Source organism: Parasteatoda tepidariorum, chromosome 7 (assembly GCF_982258835.1).
Source record: "Parasteatoda tepidariorum strain Cologne lab strain chromosome 7, Ptep-v5.0, whole genome shotgun sequence".
In the NCBI taxonomy this organism is placed as follows: Eukaryota; Metazoa; Arthropoda; class Arachnida; order Araneae; family Theridiidae; genus Parasteatoda; species Parasteatoda tepidariorum.
Genome location: NC_141761.1, coordinates 31,704,194 through 31,720,268, shown reverse-complemented (window position 1 = coordinate 31,720,268; position 16,075 = coordinate 31,704,194). Strand labels below are relative to the sequence as shown.

The 16,075-nt window shown below is 27.5% G+C and overlaps 1 protein-coding gene across 4 annotated transcripts in view; it reads right to left on the bottom strand.

Moving 5' to 3' along the window:
• Nucleotides 1-13,262: 13,262 nt before the first annotated feature.
• Nucleotides 13,263-16,075, bottom strand: part of LOC107441786 (tyrosine-protein phosphatase 69D) — a 542,487-nt gene continuing 539,674 nt past the window's right edge. For all 4 annotated transcript variants that reach the window (XM_071183653.2, XM_071183654.2, XM_043039328.3 and 1 more), the window contains 2 exons: nucleotides 15,347-15,482; nucleotides 13,263-13,969 (listed from right to left, as the gene is read on the bottom strand). In XM_071183653.2, coding sequence (XP_071039754.1) covers nucleotides 13,886-13,969; nucleotides 15,347-15,482 — 220 coding nt within the window. In that variant the 3' untranslated portion in view covers nucleotides 13,263-13,885. The remainder of the gene's footprint in view (nucleotides 13,970-15,346; nucleotides 15,483-16,075) is intronic.

Genomic DNA, 16,075 nt, shown 5'->3' with positions numbered 1-16,075 from the left:
TTTCTCTTAAATGGTTAAACATAATTTTAGCCTTAATAGGGAGAGAAATCAAAAGAACTTAAAATTCTTCAGCTGCATATTTATAAATTTTTTAATATTACTATTAAAATGAGATCAAGTAAAAAATGTAATTGTTATTCTTTTCTACAGGTGAGTTTTTACATTCGCTGTGAAATAAATAAGACAAATTAAACATGTTTATACTTTAAGATTTGTAAGTTTGTCATACTTTTTTAAGTACAATATTCACACAGTGATTATGCTTTCAAAGCTTTGTATGACTTGTTTCTTATTTTACATTTTAAAAATATATTTTAAAGACAATAAATATAATTTTAAAATAATTTTATTTCTCATTTTTGTATCAACACTTTGCTTACGGTGCTTAACATGGTGAAGCCTGCCATTCTAAACCTCTTGTTCTTCTAGCTGTAAACAAAAAGTTAATGAAAAGCTTGGTTTTTGAATATAAAGAAAAAGTGTTGGTAAAAGGAATTATAATTCTATATTGTCTGGTGGTTTGATTCCATGTATTTCTAATTTCATTAGTAAAACACCACAGTTTCATAATAATATTTAAAATTTTCACAATATTATGCGTCTTTTAATTTATTTTATTCAAAAATAATTTCATAAATTTTTTTTTTCTAATGTAATGAAATTTTTCTTTAATTTTGAATTTTTACTGTTTATTTCTACCATTGTGGCCTTAAAATAATTTCTTATAGTCCAAAAATCTACATCTTCCACATTTTACTAACTTATTCACTTTGGTGTACATGTAAGTCACTTGTGGTATTTATGTATATAAGGAGTTATTTCTAAGATATTTATGAGACTACTATATTATCACTTAACAAATGTTGTATATTAGTTTTTATTATTTGGTGTAGGATTGTGTTTGTCTGTTATATAAATAAAATATGCTGTGTAACTTTGATTAAAATGGATTCTTGTATAAATATACTTGTTAGGTTTTTTTGATAAAATAATTACGAACTCCAATAATCAAAGGTTATTTTCAAATGATTTTAACCGTGTGGAACATCTTGCTTAAGTCGAAAGGCTGAAATAATTTGTATTCATTATTTTAATTTAATTGTTTTTTTTTTAGATATCAAAATTCTAATTTTGAATGTTTCCTTTTGTTTAAATAAGCATTTAGAATAAAGGATGCTTAATTCTGAAAGATGAATTCATTTATTAACTGATTTACATTACGTGATTTCTGAATCAAAACAAAGGGCTGGTCCACTTTTATGACTGTATTTTATGTGCTATCAAAGTATGTAGATTTTTATTAATGAAAATAAATATTTTGAATGATTCCAAAATTTTGTTTGTTTATTTGCGTCAAAATGTTTCCTGTAAGTTATGCTATTTAAATATCAAAATGATTGACTGATGGTTGATCTGACTGTATAGCACAGTCAGATCTTTAATCTAAATTAAGTTATTTTCTCTACCTAATACTAAGTTATAACGGTTTAGAAAGTAGAAGGAATATTTTAAATAAATTTTGAAGGTGACAGTAACACCATAATGATGCAGTATTGCTGTTTTTTAAGTTTCTTCCTTTCTTTTTTTTAAGTTTAGATGCAATTATGATTTCAATGACAGGTACAGTAAGTATAGTAATTTGTGAAAGTAATGTTAAATGAAATTTTTATAATTTTGTTAAAAATAATAAGTAATGTTAAATTTCTTAAATGTAATTCATGTCTTAAATAGGACCAACAATTAAGAAAATAATAATTGTAGGGAAACAGAAGGAGATCAAAATATGTCTCCTTCTACCTAAGAAAGTATCATTTATAATTTTATAAGTATTATTTTACCTAAGAAAACTTTGTTATTATTCTCACTAATCTTTATAAATAATTTACGGTTTGTCAGGAGAAGATGTTGCTGAAAAATGTAAAATAACGTTTTCGAAACTAATCCTCATATGCAGAAACTATATGGTACATTCAATTCAAGATAAGCACAACCTGACAAATATTTTAGTTGAAAGGGTCTTTTTTAGTTTTTTTTCCCTGTCAGTAGAGCAATCTGTGGTCGAACTTGGTGAGAATAAATAACCAGTTTTCAAAGTAGAATGTGAAGCAAAGCACACACTGTACTATCTTGTCATTTTTCTTTGACAGATTTCATGCATCGTGTGACACTATTACAAAATCATGCCGTAAGTATGGGTTAAAAATGCATACACCATTTGCGATGGACGTTTAGAAAGAATTGGATTGGGCGTGGAGGTCCCATTAATCGGTCTCCTAGATCAGTGGTGCGCAAACTAGGGGTCGCGACCCCTGTGGGGGTCGCCAGAAGTTCTTTGGGGGTCGCCAAATTTTTATGAAATGCATTATCCCTGCATGCTGCATACTATACAGTGTACATATAAAGAGTGAAGCGCCGTCACTCACTGTTTAATTGCAATTTCATGCTGTCCACTCTTTCTTTGACCGTAATGCGTAATGTATTCTCTATCTGGCTATCCGTGGAAAAACAATATCCCGTTTTATGCAAGAATGCCATCAGAGTGTTAATACAATTTGCATCAACGTATTTACGTGAAACTGGATTTAGCAAACTAGTTTCAATAAAAACTAAATACCGCTCGCGTTTAAACCCTGAAGATGATATGCGAATTACAATTAGCAACATACATCCAAACATCGATGAGATAATTAGAAACTTGCAGCCACATACATTTCATTAAGGGGCAATTACTGATTTTTGTGTTATACAAAAAGTATTTTCTTAAAATTATAAATAAAATTAATATGAGTCAAATATGATGATGTTTTTATTCGATGAAACGAAAGAAATGCTCAAAATATACATCGTATTTGTGAACATTTATCTCTAGGGGTCGCCAAAAATTTTCTCTCTACAAAAGGGGTCGCAGTCGAAAAAAGTTTGCGCACCACTGTCCTAGATCACCTGATTCCTCTCTTAATTTTTTTTGGTGGGGGGGGGGGGATGCTATGAGCATTGTGTGCGACACGGCCGTAAATTTTGAAACGGATCTTGTGGCCCAAACATCATTACTGTTGCTACGCCAGGGTATCTTAGCAAATATTCGCCAATTCATGTCGCGTAGGTATCGTGCGCGCATCTAAGCCAATGAGCACAATTTTGCCTCCTATGATACTTGTAAATCACGCATTGTGCTCTTTTGGTGTGTAATAAAGCGTTTTACTCTATATTCTGTGTTGTAATCTTAATGTTTCTTGATGAGGGTGATGCTTCCGCCCATGTTTTCTTATGTAGACTCCTTACTATGTATGGCTCCTTACTACCTTCCCTCCAAGTTACTACACGGCATTGTGGAACGCTCTTTACACGATTATGGACCGCGGGAAAATATTTCTACTGTAAAAATAGTTCAGACTTTGATCACCACCTGGCTCTTTTAGAAAATTCCTTATGTAAATCAGTCAGAGAGACTTCCATTTAAAGCCGAAATTTTTTTCTGCGTACCTTCGCGATCACAGAAAAGGCCCCATGTCGTAAAATGGTTTGAAGACGATTATGAAATTTGAAGAGACTGAAGATTTGGATGTCCTGCCAAGAAGAGGGCGGTAACTGGTTAAGAATAAAATTGCCGAAGAGAGTAGGGCAAAGGGCATTTTAGAAACAAGACGTAAGGGTTAGTTTCCAATATAATGAGTAAAGATTAAATATTTGCCGAGATGTTAGTAAATTTTATGTTAATATTGGGAAGAATAGATTCATTCTTAAAACATTTTACATATTTTGTTCCTTGATATACAGGGTTATTCATAATTCCCTCCGCCTGTAAACGCCATTTTTCTTTACTATAACTGGCTTCAGTGGTGGATGTTACAGCCATCTACTGGCAACTGCTTAAATTAAAACTTGAATACTTTCGGAATAATTTCATGTTCTTTTTTGCCATATTCGTCTTCGTTTTTTTACTATAACGCTTCGACACCCCGGAGGGAATTATGAATAACCCTGTATATTTACAATAGTTATTAAAAGATTTTCTGGGAAACTTAGGTAAGACTTTTTATCTCGACAGCGATAAATTCTACCACCTAAAATTACTCGATAGTAATAATCACTAATGTTTTCCTATTACTACGACGACCATTCGTTCTTTTATAATTGTAATTTATATGAGATCTTTTTTTTAAAATGATTATTTTAAAAATAGTGCATATTTCATAAGCATTTTATTGTAAAAGGATTTATGTGGGTGTACTAACAGCGGGTAACAAAATATAGCGGTGAATTTGTTTATTGAAGAGTCGTTGAAAAGCATTTCTGTGAATGATCGAATCAGAGAATAAGTTTATAAGAAAACAAAAATTTTAGAGGACAGAACTTTTTGATTTTTTAAAGCAATTTTTAATGAAATGGTGTATATTGAATGGAAAGTACATTTAAGGCATTATTTAAACATTTGCAGTTATAATATATATATATATATATATATATATATATATATATATATATTATATATATATATATATATATATATATATATATATATATATATATATATATATATATATATATATATATATATATATATATATATATATATATAATATATATATAATCCATGTGCAAATCCGTGACTAAAATAATATACTAATAAATTTCTTTGTTAATTTATTTAATTTATACAATTATTCCATGTGCAAATCCATATCGGGCAAATCCATGCCTAAAATTATGTGCAAAACAGGCAATTCATGTTTCTTTCTCTTTTCTAATTTTTTCTTATATAAATATTTATTTTTTTAAAATTATTTATAGTCAACAATTATCCAGTATAATATTACCTTGCGCACTTCCATTTTCGGGCCCATCCTTGGTAACTAACAAATCAAACGCACTTTAAAACCAAACTCCTCTAGTTACGCTCAATTTGCGGTTTTGTTTTCATATTTTGCAATCTGGTAATCTTGTTACGAAAATATTTTAAACCATTCTTGAAAAATTTCCCGTTTTTACGTGTTTTCTGTTTTTACGTGTTATTTTTACTTATTGTGTTCTATTTTATTTGTTGTAATTTTTGTAAAATTTTTTGAGTGCTCCTCATTCTATTGTATTGATATATTTTGCTTTGCGTATAGTGATACAATATTAGATAGCACTCTTTTTTGCGGATATAATTGTGTGGGCTGATGAAAAGATTATATCTTTTATTTTACAGATTTTAAAAAAAATTTCAATCCCTTTTTTTCCGGATTTTTTAATTATTTTTTTTTATTTATATTTCTTCTCCCCAGTTGTTTGTTATTTTTTTTGTTATTATTTTTCTTTTCCCCCCTTTTTTCATATGTCTGTAACTTTCCAACTTTCCTTTGTTTTATCTTCATTTTGAGCTTTTATATATATATATATATATATATATATATATATATATATATATATATATATATATATATATATATATATATATATATAGCGCAATAAATAAATATACAAAAAAAACACGAAGAAAATTTAGAAAAACAATAAGTTTTATTTATTGTGCATAAGCTGCATTTAATTACAAGCATGCTTTAAATTTTTGTTCTTAAAAATTACTTTTTTGATATCTAATGAGAGATAAAGAATTGTCTTTTATAATTTTTTGAGTTCTCTTTTTATTATGCATCCTTTAGAATATCCCTTATTTTCATGCATGATTACTTTAAGATTTAATTAATATGGTTAGTTGAAAGAGTTTTAAAAGTTAATATTTATGAATGAAAAGAACTCTTTACAAAAAAGTGTTGGTTGCTTCTTTATTGACATGCGAGCGGAGTTAAAAGTCAGCGATAAAAGCTAATTAATATGAAGGAAAAGAAAAAAAAAGCAAACACTTTTGAAGGTATTAATAGTAAAATTTTTTTTTCACAGTTTGCTTTCTACTAAGCATACTTTTTTTAATAATTGTTGTAAGAAATTACGACAGCTTTTTACACCGCAAATGTATGTTTTTTCATAATCCGACATCTGATTTATTTGAATAATTTTTTTTTTTGTAAAATGGCTCGTTTTTATTGAAAATATCTGTTTTTTTTGTTTGTTTTATACGTCACTTTATTGCTTTTTTTTTTAATTTTTCATATGTTAAACTCTGAACTCTTTTTTTAAATTGTTTAAATCTAATAAATTATGTTTTATTTTAATATTTTTGGTTCTCTATTTACAATTTGAAGAAATATGAATTTTTATAAAAAAAAACTTTTTTATTGTTTTTTTTTGTCCTGCAAAACTGATTATCTTATAGGAAAGGATGGAATAAAGGCACAAGATTTTAAAGGAAAGTGAGGCGAAATGTAATGTATATAGTATAAATGAACTAATTTGAGATTTTTTTATTTATTTATAGATCATTTTTACACCTGTGTGTCATATGTATTCAGCCATATTTATATATGAGTTCTTATCAAGGAGAGAAAAATTACAGAACAATGAAAAAAAGGGGAAAAAATAGAATAAAGCATAAAATAGGAAATCTATAAAGAGAGTAGCGAATTCAAATGAACTTACATGAACGGGAAATTTTTCAGGAATGGTTTAAAATATTTTCGTAACAAGATTGCTTGATTGCAAAAAATGAAATCAAATGCGCAAATTGAGCTAAAAGCGTAACTAGAGGAGTTTTGTATTATAGTTCGTTCTTACTGCATTACTTAAGTGCGTTTTTGCAATTTGGCAATCTTGTTACGAAAATATTTTAAACCATTCTTGAAAAATTTCTCGTTCATGTAAGTTCATTTAAATTCGCTATTAGCTTTATAGATTTCATTTCATGTTTTATTCTTTTTTTTTCTTTATATTTTATTTTCTGTTTTTAGGTGATATTTTTACTAATTGTGTTCTATTTCATTTGTTGTAATTTTTTTGTGAAATTTTTTGAGTGCTCCTCACACTATTGATATATTCTGCTTTGGCTATATCGATACAATATTAGAAAGCACTCCTTTTTGCGGATATAATCGTGTGAGAGCTGATGAAAAGATTATATCTTTTATTTTCCGGATTTTTAAAAATTTTTTTTTGTCTTTTTTCGGAATTTTTTTTTCTTCAGGGTTTTAGTTATTTTAATTTTTATTATTATTTTTCTTTTCCCTCCCCCTTTTTTTATTGTTCTGTAATTTTTCTCTTGTTTTCTCCACATTTTGATCCTATTTTATGAGTTCTATTTACTTGCAGCTTATGCACAATAAGTAAAACTTATTGTTTTTCTAAATTTTCTTCGTGTTTTTTTGTATATTTATTTATTGCGCTATATATATATATATATATATATATATATATATATATATATATATATATATATATATATATATATATATATATATATATATATATATATATATATATATATATATATATATATATATATATATTATTTATTTATTTATTTATACACCATACAAAAATTTTTGTGTTTATTACTTTTCAAAATGGATGCAAGCAAGCAAGTAGGGCAATATATATATATATATATATATATATATATATATATATATATATATATATATATATTTATTTATTTATTTATACACCATACAAAAATTTTTGTGTTTATTACTTTTCAAAATGGATGCAAGCAAGCAAGTAGGGCAATATATATATATATATATATATATATATATATATATATATATATATATATATTTATTTATTTATTTATTTATACACCATACAAAAATTTTTGTGTTTATTACTTTTCAAAATGGATGCAAGCAAGCAAGTAGGGCAATATATATATATATATATATATATATATATATATATATATATATATATATATATATATATATATATATTTATTTATTTATTTATTTATACACCATACAAAAATTTTTGTGTTTATTACTTTTCAAAATGGATGCAAGCAAGCAAGTAGGGCAATATATATATATATATATATATATATATATATATATATATATATATATATATATATATATATATATATATATATATATATATATATATATATACGCATTAATCTTGAGAAAAACAAAAATTGTCGTTTCCTTGCCGGTTTTCCACGTAATTATTTCTTTTTTAAAAGTAATACCCTTCTTACGTAGCTGTTTAAACGTGGAAACCAGATTTGTTCGTTCTATTTTTGCGCATTCGAAAGTTTTTTTAAAAAATATTTTGTATTCTTTAAAAATGATGTAATAATAATAAGGAATACACACACAAAAAATAATAATTCAACAAGTTAGTAAACAATTTATTTACAGTTTTTTTTCTTCACTATATGTAATTCTTTGAGGGCTACAGTCAAAATCATTCAAACACTGTGAAGAGAAATACGAGTTCCTTATGTATATATATATATAATTTTTTATATTGAAGTATTTCCCCCCCTCTCGCTCAGGAAGGAAGGGGGGAAAGTAGGCACTCTGTATATTATTATTGTTTTGAGCCGAACCACTTTGCGCGGTTCATGCTTTTTTGAATACTCCAGAGACGACAGGATTTGGAAACACTGCACTCTCAACACTCTTAGGATACCTTTTCCATTTCCGGAAAGTATCTTTTTTGCTATGTTTATCTGATTTTGTTGCATATAGAACTGTTGCGTAAAAACGTGGAGCAACAATTGTTTTAGTGTTTGCAAACGTGATCTTTCACCATTTTGATGTGCTAACCATAAAATACACAGTTGAGGAAAATTTTAATGTAAGCCATTTTCTTTTATTTATGTGACGTGGCATTTTAAGCAGTATTTTAAGGTTAAGGAAATAGACGTAAGAGTTACTTTTTATGATTTTGGCTTTATGCTTCGTAAGAGTTATGCTATTATGCTTTTATTCTTAATAAAGGGATTTAAATTTTTGACTATGTCAACCTTCATCTATCAAAAGGTACCTCATGATGGAATCAAGTTAATATGTCTTATATACTAGTGTATTGGTATTTAATATTTATAGTGGTAGTTAAGCCACATTACAGTTGATTTGCTTTAAAATATACTGTTCAAAGGAAAAAAAATCCGGTGAAGTATATAAAGTCTCACGGTTAATAAACAATATTGAAGAAGGAGAAAAAAAAACGAAATGAGCGAAATGCTATGAAGAAAAAATATAATGAGCAAACATGATATAAATAAATAAAATAGCATGAACCAACTAGTGGTATCTGTTCATCGAAGTTAACATGTCTTATATACTAGTGATTTAGTATTTAATATTTATAGTGGTAATTACTCCACATTACTTTGCAAAGAAAATGAAAGACTGTTGCTGACTAATAGATTTCCTCAGCTGGTGAAATAGAAGACGTTTTTTTAAAACTATTGATTCTTGAAAAGGTGGTTTTTAACACTTTCTGAAGATCAGTAAAAATTAAACATAATAACTGACATTTTTCGTAATGCAATAAATTGCATCTGTATATTTACATTTTATTTTGTAACAGTTCTTTGCTAGTAACAGACTTTTCACAGAATACTTTAAAACGAAACATATAGTTACTCCAAAATAACCATTCCAAAGAATTATAAAATAAAAGTTATTGCTGAATAACTTTTAACAAGTTATTCTATAACGGATAGAAGGCTTAATTTTATATATAATCATCACGTTCATTACTGATGGAATCAATGTTATTTAGCCGATGTAGATATATTCGGCTACAATTACAGTTAATTTTCTTTCCTGTCCATAAGCAAAAGTGTATTAAAAATGCACTATAGGACATACATAATAATGTTTATTGTCAACACATTTTGTATATTAATAATCATCTACGTATTTATTTAGTTGCCCATTAGTTTTTTTTTGGTTTAGTAAACATTAAATCTTTATAAAGTAGTTTATTTTTTTTTTTTTACTTCAATTCTTTGCAGTCGTGTTTCTGCTTTCTGATCTTCACACGTCGAGTGGTGACCAAATAAGCCAGCCAAGTGTTGAAATATAGTGTTTATTATATTTTCAATGAATTCATAAATAATTTATATAAGTTTTACTTGAGGTTTCAAAATTAATAATTTTCAATTAATTTTAACTTTTCATCTATATTAGTTTTAAAGCTTATAAAAAAAAAAGCCAATCTCGATAAATTTTTGCCTCAATTTAAAATTTGATCAATATACATAGAATGTTAAAATCACTAACATAAACATTTCTAATAACATATAAATGTATATAATTTTGAATACTCCAATTCGGCAGTTGAGTACTGTATTAAAATCGTGTATTAAAATTGAGTACTGGATTAAATCGAAGCTAAAAGTATTGTTTCTTTATTGTAAAGTAACCGCATGGAATTTTCTTATTAAGCAAAATTTTATGATAAAGATTAGAAGTTAGCGTTTTAAAATTAATGTATGGAAACTAAGATTGTTTTTTAATTAGTTTGTATTTACTCTTACAGTAAATTTTATGTAAAACTTTCCTCAGACCACACACGTGATTAAAATATAAATTCGAAAAAACTATTTAAGGTTGTAAAACAATTTTAAAAATTAGTATTTTATATTCATGCTAAGTAATCTATTTGGCGAAAAAATATTTTATGAGTCATCAAAATTAAATTAATGTTTGAAGAAAGTTGCCAGAGCAAAATGATCAAGTTTCAATTTTATCCCAATTTAATCAAAAATCTAACACCAAACATGGTTTAAATAATAAAATTAAATTAATGTTTGAAGAAAGTTGCACTGGTAACAGAGCAAAATGATGAAGTTTCAATTTTGTCCCAATATAATCTGAAATCTAAAACCAAATATGGCTTAAATAATAAAATTAAATTAATGTTGAAGAAAGTTTCCAGAGCAAAATGATTAAGTTTCAATTTTGTCCCAATTTAATCTGAAATCTAACACCAAACATGGTTTAGATAATAAAATTAAATTAATGTTTGAAGAAAGTTGCACTGGTAACAGAGCAAAATGATTAAGTTTCAATTTTGTCCCAATATAATTTGAAATCTAAAACCAAACATGGTTTAGATAATAAATCAATTTAGGATCTTTTAATTGAACATTTTATAATTTAGATGTAACAATCAGTTTATTTCCAAGTAACAAAAAACGTTTGTAGCAATCACGGGGCTTGGTGAGCGGTGCGAGTAGAGAGTGGATCCCCTTAACTATCACAAACTGTAAACTTAATAACTGAGTGCATTTTCCAATCCTGCCGCCTCTAGCAACAACATATAATATAAGCAAAACAGCCCATTAAACGTCAGTGTTTCTCTATGTTCTAACAATAACCTCTCTTTGATAATATAGGCAGGATGCTTCTTTGAAGAGAACAGTTCTTCCTGAAGCACTTGATTCTTTATAAATCTTTTCGACGAACCAAAATTTCTGCTTCCAACATAAATACTGTGTCAAAATGTCATGAAACTGGCGAAAGTCATTTTTTTAAATTTTTATTTTGCACCAGTTGTTGAAGACGAGATGAATGTAGAAATGAATAACTTGCACAAGTTTTCTAATTTCACAAAAAAGGAACACATCACGTGGGAAAAACAACACTCTACGATCAACAGTGGGATGTTTTGAGTTTTATTATTGCACAGCAGTTATGCTTTAAAATCAATAAACTTTTGCAAGATGGCAGCACAGCTGTTTTCCGCTTATTTCTGTTGTTCTTCGTGTAAGTAAGTTTTGTTCTTCTTCTTTTAATTTTAAAGTAGGTTAACACCTACTTTAAAATTAAAATTTGAAGAAACAGGGAAATCGTGATATTTACCCCCGAAAGCGCTCGCTCATCTGAACAGTTTAAAAACCTGGCTTATCATTATGATACCTGAAGATTTCAAAATATTTATCTTTCTACAGGCAGCTGAATTTTATCCATATCTTGCTTAATTTGTTTTACTTAAAGATAAAAACTGAAATACATTTGGAAGAAGGAGACGTGCTTAAATAATGAAAATAATTGCCATGCTTTCAAAAATCGTACTTTTAAAATTCCTTAGTAGACAGCGCAACTATAAAGCACACTTTTAAAATGATTTTTTTGTTTATTTTTTAAGTTATTTGTTTTTGAAATCGGAGGAAAGATTTAAAATAATTATTTATTTTTTAAAATATTTCAATGAATTATTTTTCATTCTGTAAATTTTTTTTGGTTGAGATAAAAATTATAGCTTTAAAATCCTATCTATCATATCTTTATGAGGAACAAAACCATTATTAATACTTCAATAACAAAATTCTTACTACTTCTTAAACAAAAATTATAACTTCTTTTTAAACAAAAATAATTTCTACTTTTTAAACAAAAATCATTACTAATGCTTCAATAATTTTTCAAAGAATTATTAAAGTAAAAATTTCAAAATGATAGCAAGGATTTTCTTACTATCTTCAGGACAAATTTCCTGGTAAAAAAACTTTTTAAAAATCAGACCGGATTTTTTTCTCCATTTTTTAATATTTTTCAATTTTTCTTGTTGAATTTTGGGCATTTCAGAACAATTATGAAGTAATAAGTCGTGATTTTGCAATCACTGTGAGATCACAGAGGAATCTCACCAACATATTATGAAAATTATATACATGAAAAAAAATTCGTTTTTAAAGCTGTTTGTTATTTACAAAAAAGCGTAGCCAAATGGGAAAATAACTGATCATTTAACTCATCAAGATTATGAAGTCAAAACTTTATGCAATGTTTCAAATTTATGTTCGTAATTTGTATTTCATAATTTTTTTAAAAAATTAAATTGTTTATTATTGATAACTTAATGATGCTATGATTTTGATGTATTAAACTCACAAAAGCTGAAATAAAATTAACAGCCCCTCGTCCCAAGCAACTTACACTGTATTTTTTCTAACTCGTAATGCATACTTAAATTTTTCTATACTTATAAAACTTATTAGACATAAAGGCATAATTTTCATTTCGGAAAAAAAAATATTTCTCCTCCTCCCTTAAAAAAAAAAAAAAAAAACAATCAGTACAATTTATGCTATTACCAATTTTATAAAATGAAATATATGTGCATGCAAATTATATCACATTCATAATTGCAGTAGAATAGCATAAATTTATGTATTTAAAAATATAAATAAAAATCATTAATCAGAAGTCTCTGATAAAACACTGAGTATTTGTAATTATTAACAATAAGTACAACAGTTTCATGAGGTTTTTAGTTAGTTTTGTAGACAGAAATAATGATAAATTATTACAATTTGTGTTTGGTTTTGAACAGAAACTAGCATGTTTGGACATAGGTTGGGACATTAATTCTATGTTTATGTTACATTTTTCATAATTCGATTATTGATATGTTACCAAATTATATTTTCTTTAGTTGTTTCACAGGCAAAATTTATTATCATCTTGAAAAATGAGAGGATTTTATAAACAACATAGAATTTATAAGAAGTTTTTAACATTCTCAAAACTTTTAGAATTACATAACAGTTTTTATAAAGCATTGTTTTTGCAACATTCAACCAAATTTAAAAATTACATCAAATGACAAGTTTTAAAATACTGTGGTTCATCAAGCGAATCTGCTGCTCTAAAAATTGCACAAATAAAACATTTTTGGTAAATCACATCACAAATAAACTACATTATATTTTCAATAAAACGATTGTTTAGAATACTCATCCCGTAACACTTCAGTACTTTACGATCAACGTAAACTATTCGGAAGTAAATATAGTTTGAGTGATAAAAAAAATTACTAAGATCATTTAGTTTCTTCTCTTCACACCGTGAATATAATTTGTATCCTTTGCTGATGAAAATAATCAAGAGATGTTGAGTGACAAGCTCTTCTAAAAAAATGTGAAAAGTCGTTTGGTACGTCACAGAGTTTTTCACACGAGTGGCAATACCTTGTCGTAGAAACTGGCAGTGAAAGTAGCAGTTAATGTTTCCAAGGATTTATTAGGATGGCTAGATTCCATCTGACATCATAATGGCGTGTCACCTAAATTACATAAATTGTACCTTTCTACATAATGGATAAGTCCACGGTACAGGAAGTCGTATTGCTCCTGTAATAGAACAGTAAAATACCAAATTAAAACAAAATAAGTTTGTTAATATTGGTAGAAATAAGTAAAAAAACTAAGAGGCAATAAAACAGACAAGAATAAATATTGATCAAATTGTGTCACTTTCTTCTTAATTGAGTAGCAGTTACATTCTGAGTTTTTAAAGGTCTTCCAAAAATTAGCAATTTTAAAAATAAATGAAGTGAAAACGGAAAGTTAAAAAATGTACGATTCTTTGCACTTTACGAAATTTTTTATAAAGCTCGTTAATAGATCTATTTACTACTAGAAAACTAAGAAAAATATTTCCTGTTGCAAATCAGACAATTCCAACTGTAATATATTTAAGGGCGTCTGGAAAATTCCTCCCCAGATGGAGCCGCATTATAACTGAAAGGAAAATCGGAACTTATGAAAAAATTGTGTTCTAGTTTTAAATTAAGCAGTGCCATCTATTGACGAACTTTATAGCTACATTTGAAATTTGGAAGGAATAAATTCTCAGGTAAGTGTTCTGCATGGATGGTTGACCGTGTAAAGTGCCCTGGGGCTTAAAATTCGCCGTAAGACTTCCGGGTTACTATTTCCGACTGATTTTTAAGTCACAGCTTGAAAAAACGCGCCTACCAATTTTATTATACTAGTAGTATTTTCAGTCGAAAGAGTTTTTTCCATTTACCTTTCACCGAAACAAATAACAAATACATTCGGAAGACTCCACCAGCTTGCTGTGATGCTACCCCAAAAATAAATAACGATTCTATTTTACACAAATATAGCCAAATAAGGGATAGCACTCAAAACATGGCAAACCTTGCACTTTATTTACGCTTTAATATTAATTTTTTTAGACTTGTTCTTGGCTCGCGACCTGTTAGAATTTATGAATTACAGAAAAGTCTTATGAATGGTAAAATTAAGCGTAAATTTAAACACAAATCAAAATAATAAATTTTCATGGAATATTAAGCCTGTTCACAAATCTTCTCGTAAGCATAACATAAAAGGACGAATACACCGGAAGTTTTCGATTTTTTTTGAGGTTTTAGGAAGTTGTTATTGTGTACATTCAGTCAACTATCCATAGGAAATCTATCTATTCATTTCTATTCACATCTACATATCTATTTTTTTTAATCGTCTGTCATTTTTGACAGATTGTCTTAAAAATTTCCTGAGTTGTTATTTTATTACCACTTTAGTTATTGCAGGGTAAGAAACTCCAGCAATGAATAAAAGTTTCCATTAGATTGTTCATGGTGCAAGAAATAATCCAACAGAAAACAGCTTAAAATGAATAAAGAACAAAGTATGCTATAAAATAGTTATAAATATTAATCTCGAATGGTAAAATAATGCAATTGAAAAGTAACTGACCAAAGTCTGTAGTAGGCAATGTCGTTGAGCTCTTGCGTACTTTGTTGTTTGAAAAACATCTGCCCTTTCATCACATCGTGCTTGTTCTATTAGGTCGCTGAGGGCCACATAGATGCCGCTCCTATCGCCTCCACCACTGAAAATGAGAGATAAATATATGAGACGATTCGAAAGGTATGGAATTTTCATCCACAAGTTTTTAGAAAATTCCACCAAAACTAATATGTCTGTTACTTTACCAGATACTAAAAAATTCCATAGATAAAAAGTTTTGAAAAATTTGTTAAAAGTTTCTGGAGTTTGGTGTCATTCTGACGTAATTTATAGCTGAATTCTTAATTACTTCGTCAGAGAATATCAACAGCGGACTTTTTAATGAGTGTGGCATTCTTTTTCACGAATTCTCCACACTAACATGTTTATTCGGTGCTAAGATTGCTTAGAGATACTTTGCGTGTGACACTACAGATTTGTAAAGGTCTTAAGTAAGTAATTTCAATTCTATGCATTTAATCTCTAAAGAAATTTTATCATCTGGTAAGTTTTGAAGAGAATGACTTGGATCTCATTATATTCTCAGTTTTTAGTGAATTCTACTGGAACTACAGACCAATCTCAGACCTAACGATAAAAAATGCTTCATTTATAAATTTAATTTGAGTGACTTAAATCATAGGGTACAGTGCTCGGTAATCTTATTTCCAACTTGTATTTAACTTCAATTTAGTT